The 12,823-nt window shown below is 39.0% G+C and overlaps 1 protein-coding gene across 3 annotated transcripts in view; it reads left to right on the top strand.

The window, feature by feature from the left end:
- Positions 1-10,005, top strand: part of ZNF800 (zinc finger protein 800) — a 248,557-nt gene extending 238,552 nt beyond the window's left edge. For all 3 annotated transcript variants that reach the window (XM_034964913.2, XM_063606372.1, XM_034964912.3), the window contains one exon: positions 4,346-10,005. In XM_034964913.2, coding sequence (XP_034820804.1) covers positions 4,346-4,532 — 187 coding nt within the window. In that variant the 3' untranslated portion in view covers positions 4,533-10,005. The remainder of the gene's footprint in view (positions 1-4,345) is intronic.
- Positions 10,006-12,823: the final 2,818 nt, after the last annotated feature.

The raw sequence follows: 12,823 nt of genomic DNA, 5'->3' as shown, positions 1-12,823 counted from the left end.
ATAGACTTTCTCTTTTGATACTTTTTTTCTATTAGAATTTAATGCAGTTGAGCTGATTAATGTATGTAAAACACTTAGCCCAATTCCTGGTATACAGTAAGTACATGATAACTATTATTATGAATAAGCATAACTGGTTTTGAGTCCAAGTCATCTTGTTACTTGTAATATCAAAGACAGTCTTTTGGGCCATGTTTATAGATGAGTGTGATCCATCTTTTACATTTTGAGTTATTTTCATCCTTTAATTCTTTTCATTTAATTCTTCAATTTTATTTATCCTTAATGTTGAATCCATGAGCTAATTAGGACAATGCCTTTGACTGTATGTGATCTTGCTATTGTTTTAACTTTAAGATTTTTATTCTTTTAAATTTCAGTTTCTTGCTCTGAAATACCCCATTCTCCACATTTCCCCCACCTGTCATGTGAATCTGTTGGAAGAGATGATCTTGAAGTTGCTGCTCAGTTCCAGAATACATTTGATTTTACATCTTATTTGAGTATATGATGTCAGTTGTAGCCATTTCCATCTAACTGTGCTTGCCTTCATTTTAAGCTCTGCTTAAATTCTTTCTCATAGAGTGTGAAGTTATTTTGAAAATGGTAGCAACATCTGAATCCTTAGAAGGATGGCCATGGTACTGGGAGGTTGTGATTGAAAAGTCCATGGGTAAATGTAGGATTTCAGCAGTCAGCAGTGACACTACAGACCTGACAGATACACAACTGACAAATCAAAACATTTGTGTGAAAATGAGTACAGAAATGAATGATTCAGATGAGTCAGTTGATCACCCCAGCAAAAATAATCATTGTCAGTCTTCTCTCCATCCATCTGGGAAGTGAGTTATTCTTTTAAGAGTTGCAAAGAAGATTCAGGAAAACAGGAAAAATTACCACAGCTCTTTCTGGTGCTTGTAAAAATACATAATATGGTGCATTTTTAAAGGTGGTGGTCTCAGAACCACATTTTGAGAACTGTCAAAGATAGGAACCATTGTCAGAGTTCAGAAGAGAGATCATTTCAGGCTGCAGTAGTCAGGGAAAGCTTAATGAAAGAGTCTGGCTTTGGTCTAGGTCTTGAGAGATGGACAGGATTTGAATAGATGAGAGCAGGGAGAAAACATTTTTTGATGGGTGAAATGCCAAGAACAAAAGTACAGAGGTGGGAAACAATAGTGTAAGGGGAGTGCAGAATCAAATAGTTTGACTCAAAGGTTCTTAAATGTGGTCCATGAAAGAAAATTAAGGCCCTACTTCTGTCAAATGACATCACTCACTTCAGACTTGGAAGAAATGGGCAGCTCTGCATATTTCTCTTCAGCATGCAAATGAATGAAACTGTTGATGCCTCTCAGTGCATCCAGCTTCACATTTTCATGTGCTTGCTGATGTCATCAAAGGAGAACTCCATTTAAGAACACCTTTTGGAAACTGGAAAGACTGTCAACATCTTCAAAATATTCGTTCTCAATAAATATTCAAATGGAAGAAGAAAAATTGCACTCTGGGGGCAGCTGGTGCACCTGTGATGTCAGGAACACAGCATGGTTTTCCTGCTTGATGAGGAAAGGATTGCTGCACGTCATTGTGCCTCGGTGCTTTCCATATCAGCAGCTGTTACCACTTTTCCAAAAGGTGTTGCCAAGAAACAGGAGCAGGGTAAGATGTTTTTCTCTAACCAGACAGAAATCTGCTGATTTTCCAGAAGTCTAATTGAACTTGAAGGCAGAGGAAATAATGTGACTTGAATCTAACTTGAAAGTCTTGGAGGAATTTGGTGTTACAGTGTGCAGGCCACCTTAACCTGGCAAATTCCATTCTATGCAATTCTGCTTTCGTTCTATTAAATACGTACCTTTGTGAGTCAAGGATTTCAGCACTTGTTGCCATAGGGAAAAAGTTGTAATGGGTTATCAAAGATGAAGTATATGTTGCTATGTCAAAAGCCAAAGCACAGTTTCAACTCATTTAAACTAGATCTCATTGAGATGTACTACTGAACAGTCAGAATTTTCTAAATTTTTTTTCCAGGAAACAGTCATTTTTCTTTCAAAAGAGAACGGAGGCATAATCCTTTACAAATATTGCTTATGTTCAGTAAATCAGCTTCCAGTGCAGTGAAACGAAGTAAATGGTGTATGCACTTCTGCGCATGTTTCTGGAGGAGGAAGTCCATATCTTTAGTCACAATCTCTATCGATTTAGCTATTGTGGAGGCAGTAGGTTGCTCTGGATAAATCTGAGCAAAGGAATGAGAGGAAATCAGCTCATTTGAAGAATATGGGATGCGAAGCTTTGACACGACAATGGCGAGTAATTTAGGGATTCAGGTTATCCCCCGCATCTGAGTAATCTGAAGGTAATTTTCTAGCTAGAGCTTCTCAAAGGTAGGAACCTTGTGTTATCTTTTTTGTTCATACTGTCTGAGCACAGTGCAGGAGACATAATAGGGACTCCAAAAATGTTGAGTTAAATTGAAATCACTGTATGGATAGTGAAAGCTGGACTGTAGCACCAATAACAAATGCTCTTCTGTCTTATTTGTATTTAACATTGTTTGGTTACATCATTTGGGGAATACTAAGGTTTTTGAGAGAAAATGTTTTATTAAAAGCTCCTATAACCTTCATTTTATTCAGGAGCAGGTGGTTAACACAAACTTTTGGCCTTAAGAGGATTTGTTCTCTTTGGACATTTTATTTATTTCTGATAATTTTTACCAAAAGTATGCTTCCAGACACAATAATTGTATCCAGTACCTTCAGGGTGAAGGAAACTTACAGGATGGTGTGATTACTTATGTCATCTGTTTAAGCAACAAAGCAACATTCCAATAAACATCTAATCTTGGATTTGCTCATCATTAGATAAAATCAGCCTGACAACTCTGAGCTCACTTCAGCTTAAAATATATCTGAAACTTACAGTGGATCTTCTATCAATCTAATAACAAAGCCCTGGAACCCCTCTCCTGTGTTATATTATTATAATTTTATTATCACTTTTATGCATGTTCCTGGAACAAGGCTTAGCAAAACAGACTCCCTAGGTATTAACTTAAAATTTTAAATTAATTTATGATTGGGAGACCAGGATGTTAAGCTTAGATTCTAGTTCATTGCCATATTTTAGTTTTGATCCCATTCAATTATTTCAAACTAAAGAGAGATTCATTGAATTACTCTAAAACATTGGTATGATCTAAAACATTTGTCCCACATTTTTCTGTTTTTAGCAAACTGTGTGTTCCCAAGTCTGGAAATTACAAATCAAATTACATTTCTCGTTTCTCAAAAGCCCAAATTTTTTTTTCTAAAGTGGAAATTATTACTAGAGTTAAATAAGATATAATGTCACAAAAGACAGTGGCTTTGATTAACTGCAAAGTGTTTAAGCAATAAACTCTTCTGTAATACTGTAATTTACGCAGAACTTTTGAGGAAGATAAACTACTTTTGTGGACTCTATTCATTTTTAAAAATCTTTTGATGTCCACCACTTTGCTACACAATAGAAAAGAAAGATTTTCATAAATTTGAATTGAGATAAATATAGAATGGGTACATAAGAATGGAGTAAAATTCCTTGTATTATATTTTTTACTATAAAACAAACTTGTATGAAATTTGGGAAACATAAGTTAAAAAAGGGTTACCTGCAGCTTTATCTCCTGGAGATAACTGCTTAACATTTTGATGTGTTTCTGTCCATTATTACATATGTGATGTGTCGTGTGTACACACATGTACACATAAGTATACACTCACATGGTACAAATGGGGATGAAACTGATTTTTTTCATTGCATATAGTATCAATTCTTTTCCATATCATTACGTATTATTTCACGGCATTATTTCAATAGCAGTTTAGTATTCGCTGTAAGAAAAAGACTATAACCAATACCTTATTGTTGGGTATAGGACATTCCCTTTTTTTTTTTTTTTTTTTTTGCCATTTTTTTCTGGCATTTTTTTTTCTATTATAGATACTGCACTGAACACCCTGTATGAAAAGTTTGTAGGTATTCATAATTATTCCTTAAGGGAAAATTCTCAAGCTAGACTTTCTGGGTCAAAGAGTATTCAGACATTTAAGGGTTTTGATACATTTTCCTAAATTGCCACCAAGTTGTTGCATGAGACCTGAATTGGATCTGTTTTCCTATGACCACCGCAGTTTTCTCTCGTGGCACCCTGTTGGGCGAAAGTGGCACCGCACTGCCCGTGGGTCTGCAGCTCTTGCGGGGCTGAGAGGCGTCGGCGCTCTTTCCTTGGTTTCTAACCCGCATATCTTTGTCTTTCCTCCCTGGGGACCGCTGCCACCCGTGCGGGCCGAAGCCTCGCGAAGCCGTCGTCCCGCAGCGCCGCCGCCCTGCGCCCGGCCGCCCCCGGGAGCCGCTGCCTGCCCGCGGGCGCCGTCACCACGCGTCAGGCCGCTGCCAGCTGCCGCGCCAAGCTCCGCGGCGGCGCCGCCCGAGAGCGCCAGCACGCTGCCCGGGGCCTGGGGAAGCCCGCGGCTCCGTGAGCGCCGCCGCCTGGCCGCCGGCGGGACCTCGCCCTCGCTCCGCACCGCCGTGCCTCAGGCGCCTCGCCGCGGCCGTCTCCACGGGCCGACCAGTCGTCCGCAGACCCCTGAGTCCTCTGCCTCGCCTCAAACCCCCTTTCACCCCTTGCCCTCGCCGTCCCTGGTTTGAGCCAGAACTCTCCCGCGAAGCCCTCTAGAGGACCACGTGCCTTAGGGACAGGCTGGGGGCGGCCTCCGTGCGAGTCGTGGTTGTTCGCAGAGCAGCACGTCCTCTGCCTGCCAAAATCCCGGCTTCTTTGAGAATCTTGTCACTGGACAATACCATCCTTTTCCTTTCAGCCTGTAATTTATAGATTTCCTATTCCTAGTGAGTTTTGTCATGATTAGTTCTTCAAAGACTAGCTCCTACTTGAACCTTCACCTCAAATCCTGGCATCGACAAACTAGTTTCCCCCCGCCCACCTCCCCACCCCCCCACCACAACCCCAAATATTGCCATCTGCCAGAAGATTGTTTTAATAACTGTCCAAATCCTCAGTGACTGTGGGTTGCTTGACACAACTTGGAGTTGTGTTATGCACAACTGTGGTTGAACTTGAACTCCAACATCCAGTCCCCTCCTTCCTGTAACTTCATCTCCAGTAATTATTTCTCCCCTTCAGAATCAGTCCTTGCTACCACAGTTCTAGACCATGTCATCATTAGAATCCGCATCCTCTCTACAGTCTTGTCTGTGGTGACCATGGCCTCTCAGATCTCCTGCTCCACGGAGCGGAAGTGACTGACAGGTCCCCCTGCCTTCCCAAGGCATCCACTGCTGGGTTTGCACTGAAGCCATGCTTCTCTGGCACTACTCCCAGTCAGTGAGCGGGCACAGCACGGGGTGTTGGTGGTGGCACGTTCATGGAAGATGTAGGACTCCTCTGATGAGCAAGTTTGGCTTGGAAACACCTGAGCCGGCTGGTTGAAACTTTCTGAGAACTATGCTGCGTGCAGCCTGAGGCTCTTGGGCCCAGTTCCCCTCTCCTTTCACAGGTGTCAGACCTGTATTATGATATGAAGTCTCCCTTCCCCTCTCCTGCTTCCTTCTGTTTATCCTTCACAGGAGTTCCCTTAATAAAACTCTTGCACATTGAACCCTGTCTTGGTGTCTGCTTCTAAGAGGACCTGAACTAGCACATCATCAGACATTCCATGCTCTGATCACCATCTTCCTATCCTAGATTCCTTGCTCACTGACAGCTAATTCGTTGCTTCATTTCTTTCCCACTGTTTATCAGCCCCTTCTCGTCCTTGCTTAGTCTAGATTCTGTGATCCATTATCATGATCATTCTCCTTGAAATGCATTGCTTTCAGCACTCTTGAACCGCAATTTCTTAATTTTCCTGACAAAATCCCAACTCTGGATAAATCTTACCTATCTGCCTTCCATGGGCCTTACTGGGACAACTGAACATTTTCTTTGAGAAAAGCACACAGTTCAGCCAATTCATTTTTACTTCCAATCCATTAACTCAAACCTCAAGTTGGTGCTGTTGTTCCTACTGTAGTCTCAGTTCTCCACATCTGAGACTACTCTTCATACCTTTTCATCTCCTCAAAATGTTCTGATCTTTTCCTCCCTGTTTACTTCACATTTGCCCGAGAAAACAGAATTTACTACATACAGACTTTCTCATCTTGTCACCACAAGATCCTCCAACCCAGTTACCTTGGTAACCTTCCTTTTTGTGATAATAGAGGGAGATTCACAGATTAGCTCCTCCTCTCATGCCCCGAATCCCAGCCCCCTTGCCTTTTCAAGGACTTCCTCCTTAGGTTTTCCCCTTTCTCTCTTTTGCATCATCAATCCTGCCTCCTCTCAATAGATTATTCCCTGCACACATGCTCCAGTGTCTTTCATCTTAACCACACCTTCCCTCGTGCACATCTTCTCCATCTGTGAACCATTTCTCAGCTCTCCTTTAGAACCAAACTTTTTAATGGAGTTGTCTATTCTTTCCTACCGGGATATTGTGACACCAGTCTCACCTGGTCTCTCTGCTACCACTCTTAACCACTCCAATACGTTTTTGATAGAGTGGTAGCAACAACCTTTCTCACAAATTGAATTAAGCAAATTGTTGCTTTTAGGATAAAATCTAAACCCCTTTACCATGGCTCACATAGCCTTGCACAGTCTGACCCTTACCTATCCTTCCACCCCCGTCTATGCTCCTCTCTTTATTGCCCACTTGAATGCAGCCACACTGCTTTTTCCAATATGCCAAGATATTTTCTGCACCTCAGGGGCCTAGGAAATGCTGTTGTCTCTGTTTAAGCTGCTTTTTCACAGCCACCCTCTCTCCCACCACAACCGTATCCTTTAGATAACTGATTAAATATAACATCTTGAGAAAGTTGTTATATTTCTGCACAGAGCAGCACTCTATTGAAAGTAGACCCTCCCTTTCTGTCCTCCCATTTGCTGTATCAGTCCTTTGTTTCCTTCGTCACTCTAATCCTGTATCTCAACTTGTAGTGTTATTTATTTGTTTATTTACCTTTGGGGGGGGTCTATTTCCCATACTAGAATGTATAAGGGAAGAGACCATGTTTGGATGTCTAGATTCTTCAACATTGTATTCTCTGCCTGTAGCACAATATTTGACACATATTAGGTGCACAAGAAATATCTGTTGAAGGAATGAACATATTTGATATTTTTTCTGTTGAGGGTTCACTTTTCATGATTTGTAAGAACTTTTTATATATTGAAACCACTAACCATTTGTTTGTTCTGCATGCTGCAGACATTTTGCTCTTTGTCAGATATCTATCAATTTAATCCATGATGTCTTTGATAAACAGAAATATTGCATTTTTTATTTAGATAAATCAGTCTTTCATGATTTCTGCTTTTGGTGTTATGTTTAAAAAGGTCTTCTCTTTCCCAGTGTTATATAAATATCTGTCTATTTTTTATTTCATTTTTTCAGATTTGAATTTTTACTCCAAATGGAATTTATTTTTGATATAGGTGTGATTAAGGGTCTAAATATTTATTTAGTTGTTGTATCATCATTTATTGAAAACTCACTTTTCTACTGTTTTAAAAATTCCACATTTATCAAATACTAAATTCCTACACACACTTGGAGCGGTTTCTGAATTTGTTGTTTGTTTAATTTTTTTATATCCTCTATTCCTTAACCATGCTGTTTTAATTATTGCCATTTTATCATTTGCTTTACTGTGTGTTAAGTTTCAATGGGGGTAAATGTTACTCTTCTTTTTTAAATATTTTTGGCTATATTTTTTCATGTATTCTCGCAGATAAGCTTCAGTTATGTTTTGGTCATGTTCCAAAAGAAATTCTATTGCCATTTTATTTGGAATTGCTTTAACAATATAGACTAATTTGGGGAGAATTACCAACTTTGTAATATTAAATTTCTTATTCAGGAACTTGTCATGTGTTAAGGTTACTGAAGACAATCTCCAAATGTTCTTTAGTAATTTTGTATGTTTTACATATTTTTATTAATTGTATTGTTAGATATTTCATTTCTTTGTTGCATTTGAATGGGATCATTTTTCCCTCATTTTTTATTAGTGGCTACTCCTTCTGGGGTCAAGCTATTTATTTTTGTGTTTGATAACTTTTTTGAACTCTTTCATTAATACTCCCTAGTTGATTCTCTTCTAAGTAGCCAATCATTCTTAAGTATAATTAATGGTGATTTTTCTCTCTTCCTTTATAATATTTATACCTCATGTGTTAAATAAATGATGGTAATAACTTTGCCCTTATTCCTGACTTGTTAGGTATGCCATTAAATTTTACCAGCTTTTAAATGTTAGCTCTTAGACTGAAATACAGGTCTTTATCATGTTAAAGATGTGGTTTGATGGTTCAAATATACTAAGCATTTTATTAGAAGTTGTTCAATTATATTAAGCATACTCTAGGCAACTAGAAATGATCATGTGATTTTACTTCTCTGGCCTATTATCACAATAAATTATGTTAATAGTTTCTCAATACTGGATTATTTCTGCATGAGATGTATCCTGTTAAATAATGGTGGTTTTTCCCTTTTTTTCTTGTAACAATGTTGAACTCAATTTCTTACATTTTATTTGGATTATTGCATTTATATTTATGAATAAGATTGGGTTGTAGTTTTACATTTTTGAATTCTACCTTTATCAGCTTAAAAACCTAGATTGGTACATGGCATATGAATTGCCTATTCTTTGGGGTCTGGAGAAACTCACCCATAACATTGTTTAGGCCTCAATCTCTTTAAGGGAGGATGAGTAGAAGACAATTCTCTGAAACCTTAAAAAAACTTTTTCTATGGTTTTACTGTCACTTCTTGAGTATCAATTTAAAAAATCATATTTTTAAAGAAAAACATGCATTTTCAGAGAATTTTAAAATTTGTTGTCTATATATAATTATAATTAAATATATTTTTCTCTGTATCTCTGGTTATCGCTTCTTTCTCATTTCTGGTCTTTTTAGTTACTTTTTTCCTTTCTTTTATTAGACTTGCCAGTCTTTTTAAGGAACCAACACTTGAGTATTTCATCAGTTCTATTTTTTCTATTTGTTATAATATTAATATAACTTTTCATCTTTAATTCCTTCCTTATTTTTAATGTTTATTTTGTTGCTTTATGAATGTTTTGTACTAATTGATGGCTTAGTTCATTTATTTTCATTTTTTTAATTTAATAATAGGACACATAAGACTATAACTTTGCCTTTGGGAACAGCTTTGACTGCATCTCAAAAGTTTTGGTATGTAGTCTCTTAATTGTTGCTATTTAAAAATAATGGATTATATTACTGTTTTTATTTTATTTTTGATGTATTATTTAGGATAGTATTGTGAGGTTTTTGTTATTGTTAATCCTACTTTCTTTTTAATAAAGAATAAACTTATTAATATTTATGTTGCTACTTTAATAAAGAGCTGATTTTGTTTGGAAAAAGTGAAATTATATGTGAAGTGGTCTCATCTGAAGTTGTATACAAGCACCATGGAGAGTTCCTTGTCACACGATTCTACCAATAGCATCAGCTAGTGGCAGCTATGCTAATTATTGACAGCAGGGACTTGGTATACCACTAATGCCAATAATTTACAGGAATTCTGATTTTATAAAGTCCTATTTTTCCATATAAAAGTTAAGAAAGAACTTTAAAAATGTTTATTGGACCAGAAATCCTCAAGTATGATAAAACTTAAAAGGTCATCTGCTAACTAGAGCAACTCATCAAAGTTTATGAAATCAGGAAGGATTTGAATATTGTGAAAATGGACTGTGTCTCAAAATGTTGGCATTAGAACAATTTTTCTTTTAGACTCGGCAAAAGTAGTTTGAAAAATATTTGTTTTTTATAACTACAGATGTAATTTATGTACATAAATAAAATAAAAATACCCTGTAACTTCATTACCCAGAGAAAAGCACAGCTAACATTCTGTTGTATTTCCTACTAAGATTGTTCCTGTAAATCTTTCTATTTTTCTTTCTGTTGAATTGGGCTGATATTCTTTTTGCTTATTTTTTTCACTTATTATTTGTGAGCATCTCCCTATGATGTTGGAAATGAAGACGATTGGGAACTCATTGATCTCAGTAACTGTAGCTCTAGGGCAGGGCTTTTCTTGCTGTGGTTTCTACTGTCCAAGCCGCTTGCTTTTCAAACTGGAGCCTTGAAGGCTCCATAATATCCTTCCACTTAATTCCTTTTTTTTTTTAACTGGCTATAACTAGTTTCTATCCTGTGTACTCAAGAACTCTGATACAGTGATTTTTGTTTTGGATTGATAGCATTTTCAGAATTCTACTGCCAAGAGATATATTATGCATACATGTGCAGGCATATGTGTATACACACGCACACACACAGACATACACACATGCATGCACACACATACACACACATCATACAAGTCTGGGAAATATAACTTACTTTATTTGTCTATTTGGGGATTCACAGGCCACATTCTTATATTAAAGGCTCCTGGACAGGTGCAGTAGCTCACATCTGTAATCCCAGCACTTTGGGAGGCTGAGGCAGGCGGATCACTTGGGTCGGGAGTTTGAGACCAGCCTGGCCAACATGGTGAAACCTTGTCTCTACTAAAAATACAAAAAAAAAAAAAAAAAAAAAAAAAAAGCCGGGCATGGTGGCACACACCTGTAGTCCCAGCTACTTGGGAGGCTGAGGTGGGAGAATCGCTTGAATCTGGGAGACGGAGGTTGAAGTGAGCTGAGATTGCGCCATTGCACTCCGTACTCCAGCCTGGGCGACAGAGTGAGACGCTACCAAAAAAAAAAAAAAACGCTCCTAAAAGTTCTGCATTAAAGAAAAAATGTTTGCTTCAAAATATGTATTTCATTCAAACATTTTGTTTTTGAATACTTTCTTCTAATAAGACCTGTTAATAATTTTTATACAACTTTGGAAACAGTGAGTTTGTTTATTGGCTTAGCCACATACTCATGGGCCTTTAGCTTTGTTTCCACATATCAGTGTCAATTAAATTAGCATTAATATCAACTCTCAACTGATTTATCGTATGGAGAAAGTTTACTTTCTTTTTTTGTTGAGATGGAGTTTCGCTCTTGTCACCCAGGCTGAAGTGCAATGGCGCGGTCTCAGCTCACTGCAACTTCTGCCTCTCAGATTCAAGCGATTCTCCCACCTCAGCCTCCCGAGTAGCTGGGATTACAGTCACGCACCACCTAAATTTTGTATTTTTAGTAGAGACAGAGTTTCACCATGTTGGCCAGGCTGGTGTCTAACTCCTGACCTCAGATGATCCACCTGCCTTGACCTCCCAAATTGCTGGGATTACAGGTGTGAGCCACTGTGCCCGGCCAGAGAAAGTTTACTTTCTGATGCTTCTTGTTGCTTACTGATTTGTTGGTTCCAGCAGTGCTGTAGGATGTGATCTCAGGATTGCAGTCAGACTCAGGCAAGACAGGCCCTGCTTTGGACTCATACTTTACAGGGCTCTGCCCTGGCCCTCCTTTGGGTACTCCTGCTTTGCCAGGGTAAAGCATCTATGCAGCCAAGGGAATATGTCCACCTGGAACCTAAGCCTTCTTCTTTAGGCTACATTTTGGGCTCCTGGGGCCCAGAACTCTCAATCCTAACAGCTCTACCTTCAGGTCCATCCAATTGTGCCACCAGTTGAGCACCCCAGGACCAAAGGGAGGCCAAAGGATAGCCATTTGCAGGGGTGTGGACACAGCCTGGTTCTGCAGGCTGAAGAACCACACACAGGCATGCGAGGCCCTTTGGCGAGATGCAGTGGGGGTGTGGGATAGGGATCTATACTTACCAGGCCACCATGTTCTAGCATGGGACTCCAAGGAATGTAAAAATTCTTAATTTGAATTTAGCCTTTTAGGAAATTATGTAGGTATATTTGTCAGCATACAGCAATAGAACACATTTTATTTAACAATTCATTGTCTTGGTTTGCAACTTTGAAAATATTTGGGGCTGAGTGCAGTGGCTCATGCCTGTAGTCCCAGCTACTGAAGTGGCTGAGGCAGGAGGATCTCTTGTACCCAGGAGGTGGAAGCTGCAGTGAGCCGTGATGCAGACCCTGCCAGAAAGAAAAAGGAAGGAAGGAAGGGAGGGAGGGAGGGGAAGAAAAGAAAAAGGAGAAAATATTTTGCCATATGGTATATAAGCTTCCATTTCACTCTGCAAATATTAGGGGTGAGATTGGTGCTTGGAGGCTACAAGCAAAAGTTGCAATCACAATGGCACTGGGAAGTCTTGGGGCCTCAAGGGAAAGTGGCTGCAGGGTGCAACTTGAGGGAGAACCCTGGGTGTCAGTCACAACACTCAGCCTGATGGAGCCCTAAAGCTTGGCATGAAGCACCAAAGCCTTCAGTCTTTGAATAGACCATACAATGAATAATGAGTACTTTAGCAGGGACCTCTGACCACAGTGGACTGGAGACTAGAGACTCTTACCACAAGTCCTAGGCACTACAGAAGCCTCCAGAATTCTGTGCTCTTGAAGGCCTGCCAAAACATGACTGATTTTGAATTTTTTTCCTACACTGGTGAGTGAGAAGCTCAGAAATCAGATTGAATTTTATTTAGAAAATTAAAGTAATAGCACATCTGTTAAACCCAAGTGTAATGGTATGAGAGTCACAGTAGCCAAATTGTAATAAGTACAGAATAGTACAAAACAAAGCACAGGATGCCTTGGAAGAGTGAAACAGAGGGTCTGGAAGTTGAAGGAAAGTTCCTAGAAAGGGC

Source organism: Pan paniscus, chromosome 6, assembly GCF_029289425.2.
Source record: "Pan paniscus chromosome 6, NHGRI_mPanPan1-v2.0_pri, whole genome shotgun sequence".
Taxonomy (NCBI): domain Eukaryota; kingdom Metazoa; phylum Chordata; class Mammalia; order Primates; family Hominidae; genus Pan; species Pan paniscus.
Note: the sequence above shows the minus strand (reverse complement) of the source record. Positions and strands in the feature narration are given on the sequence as shown.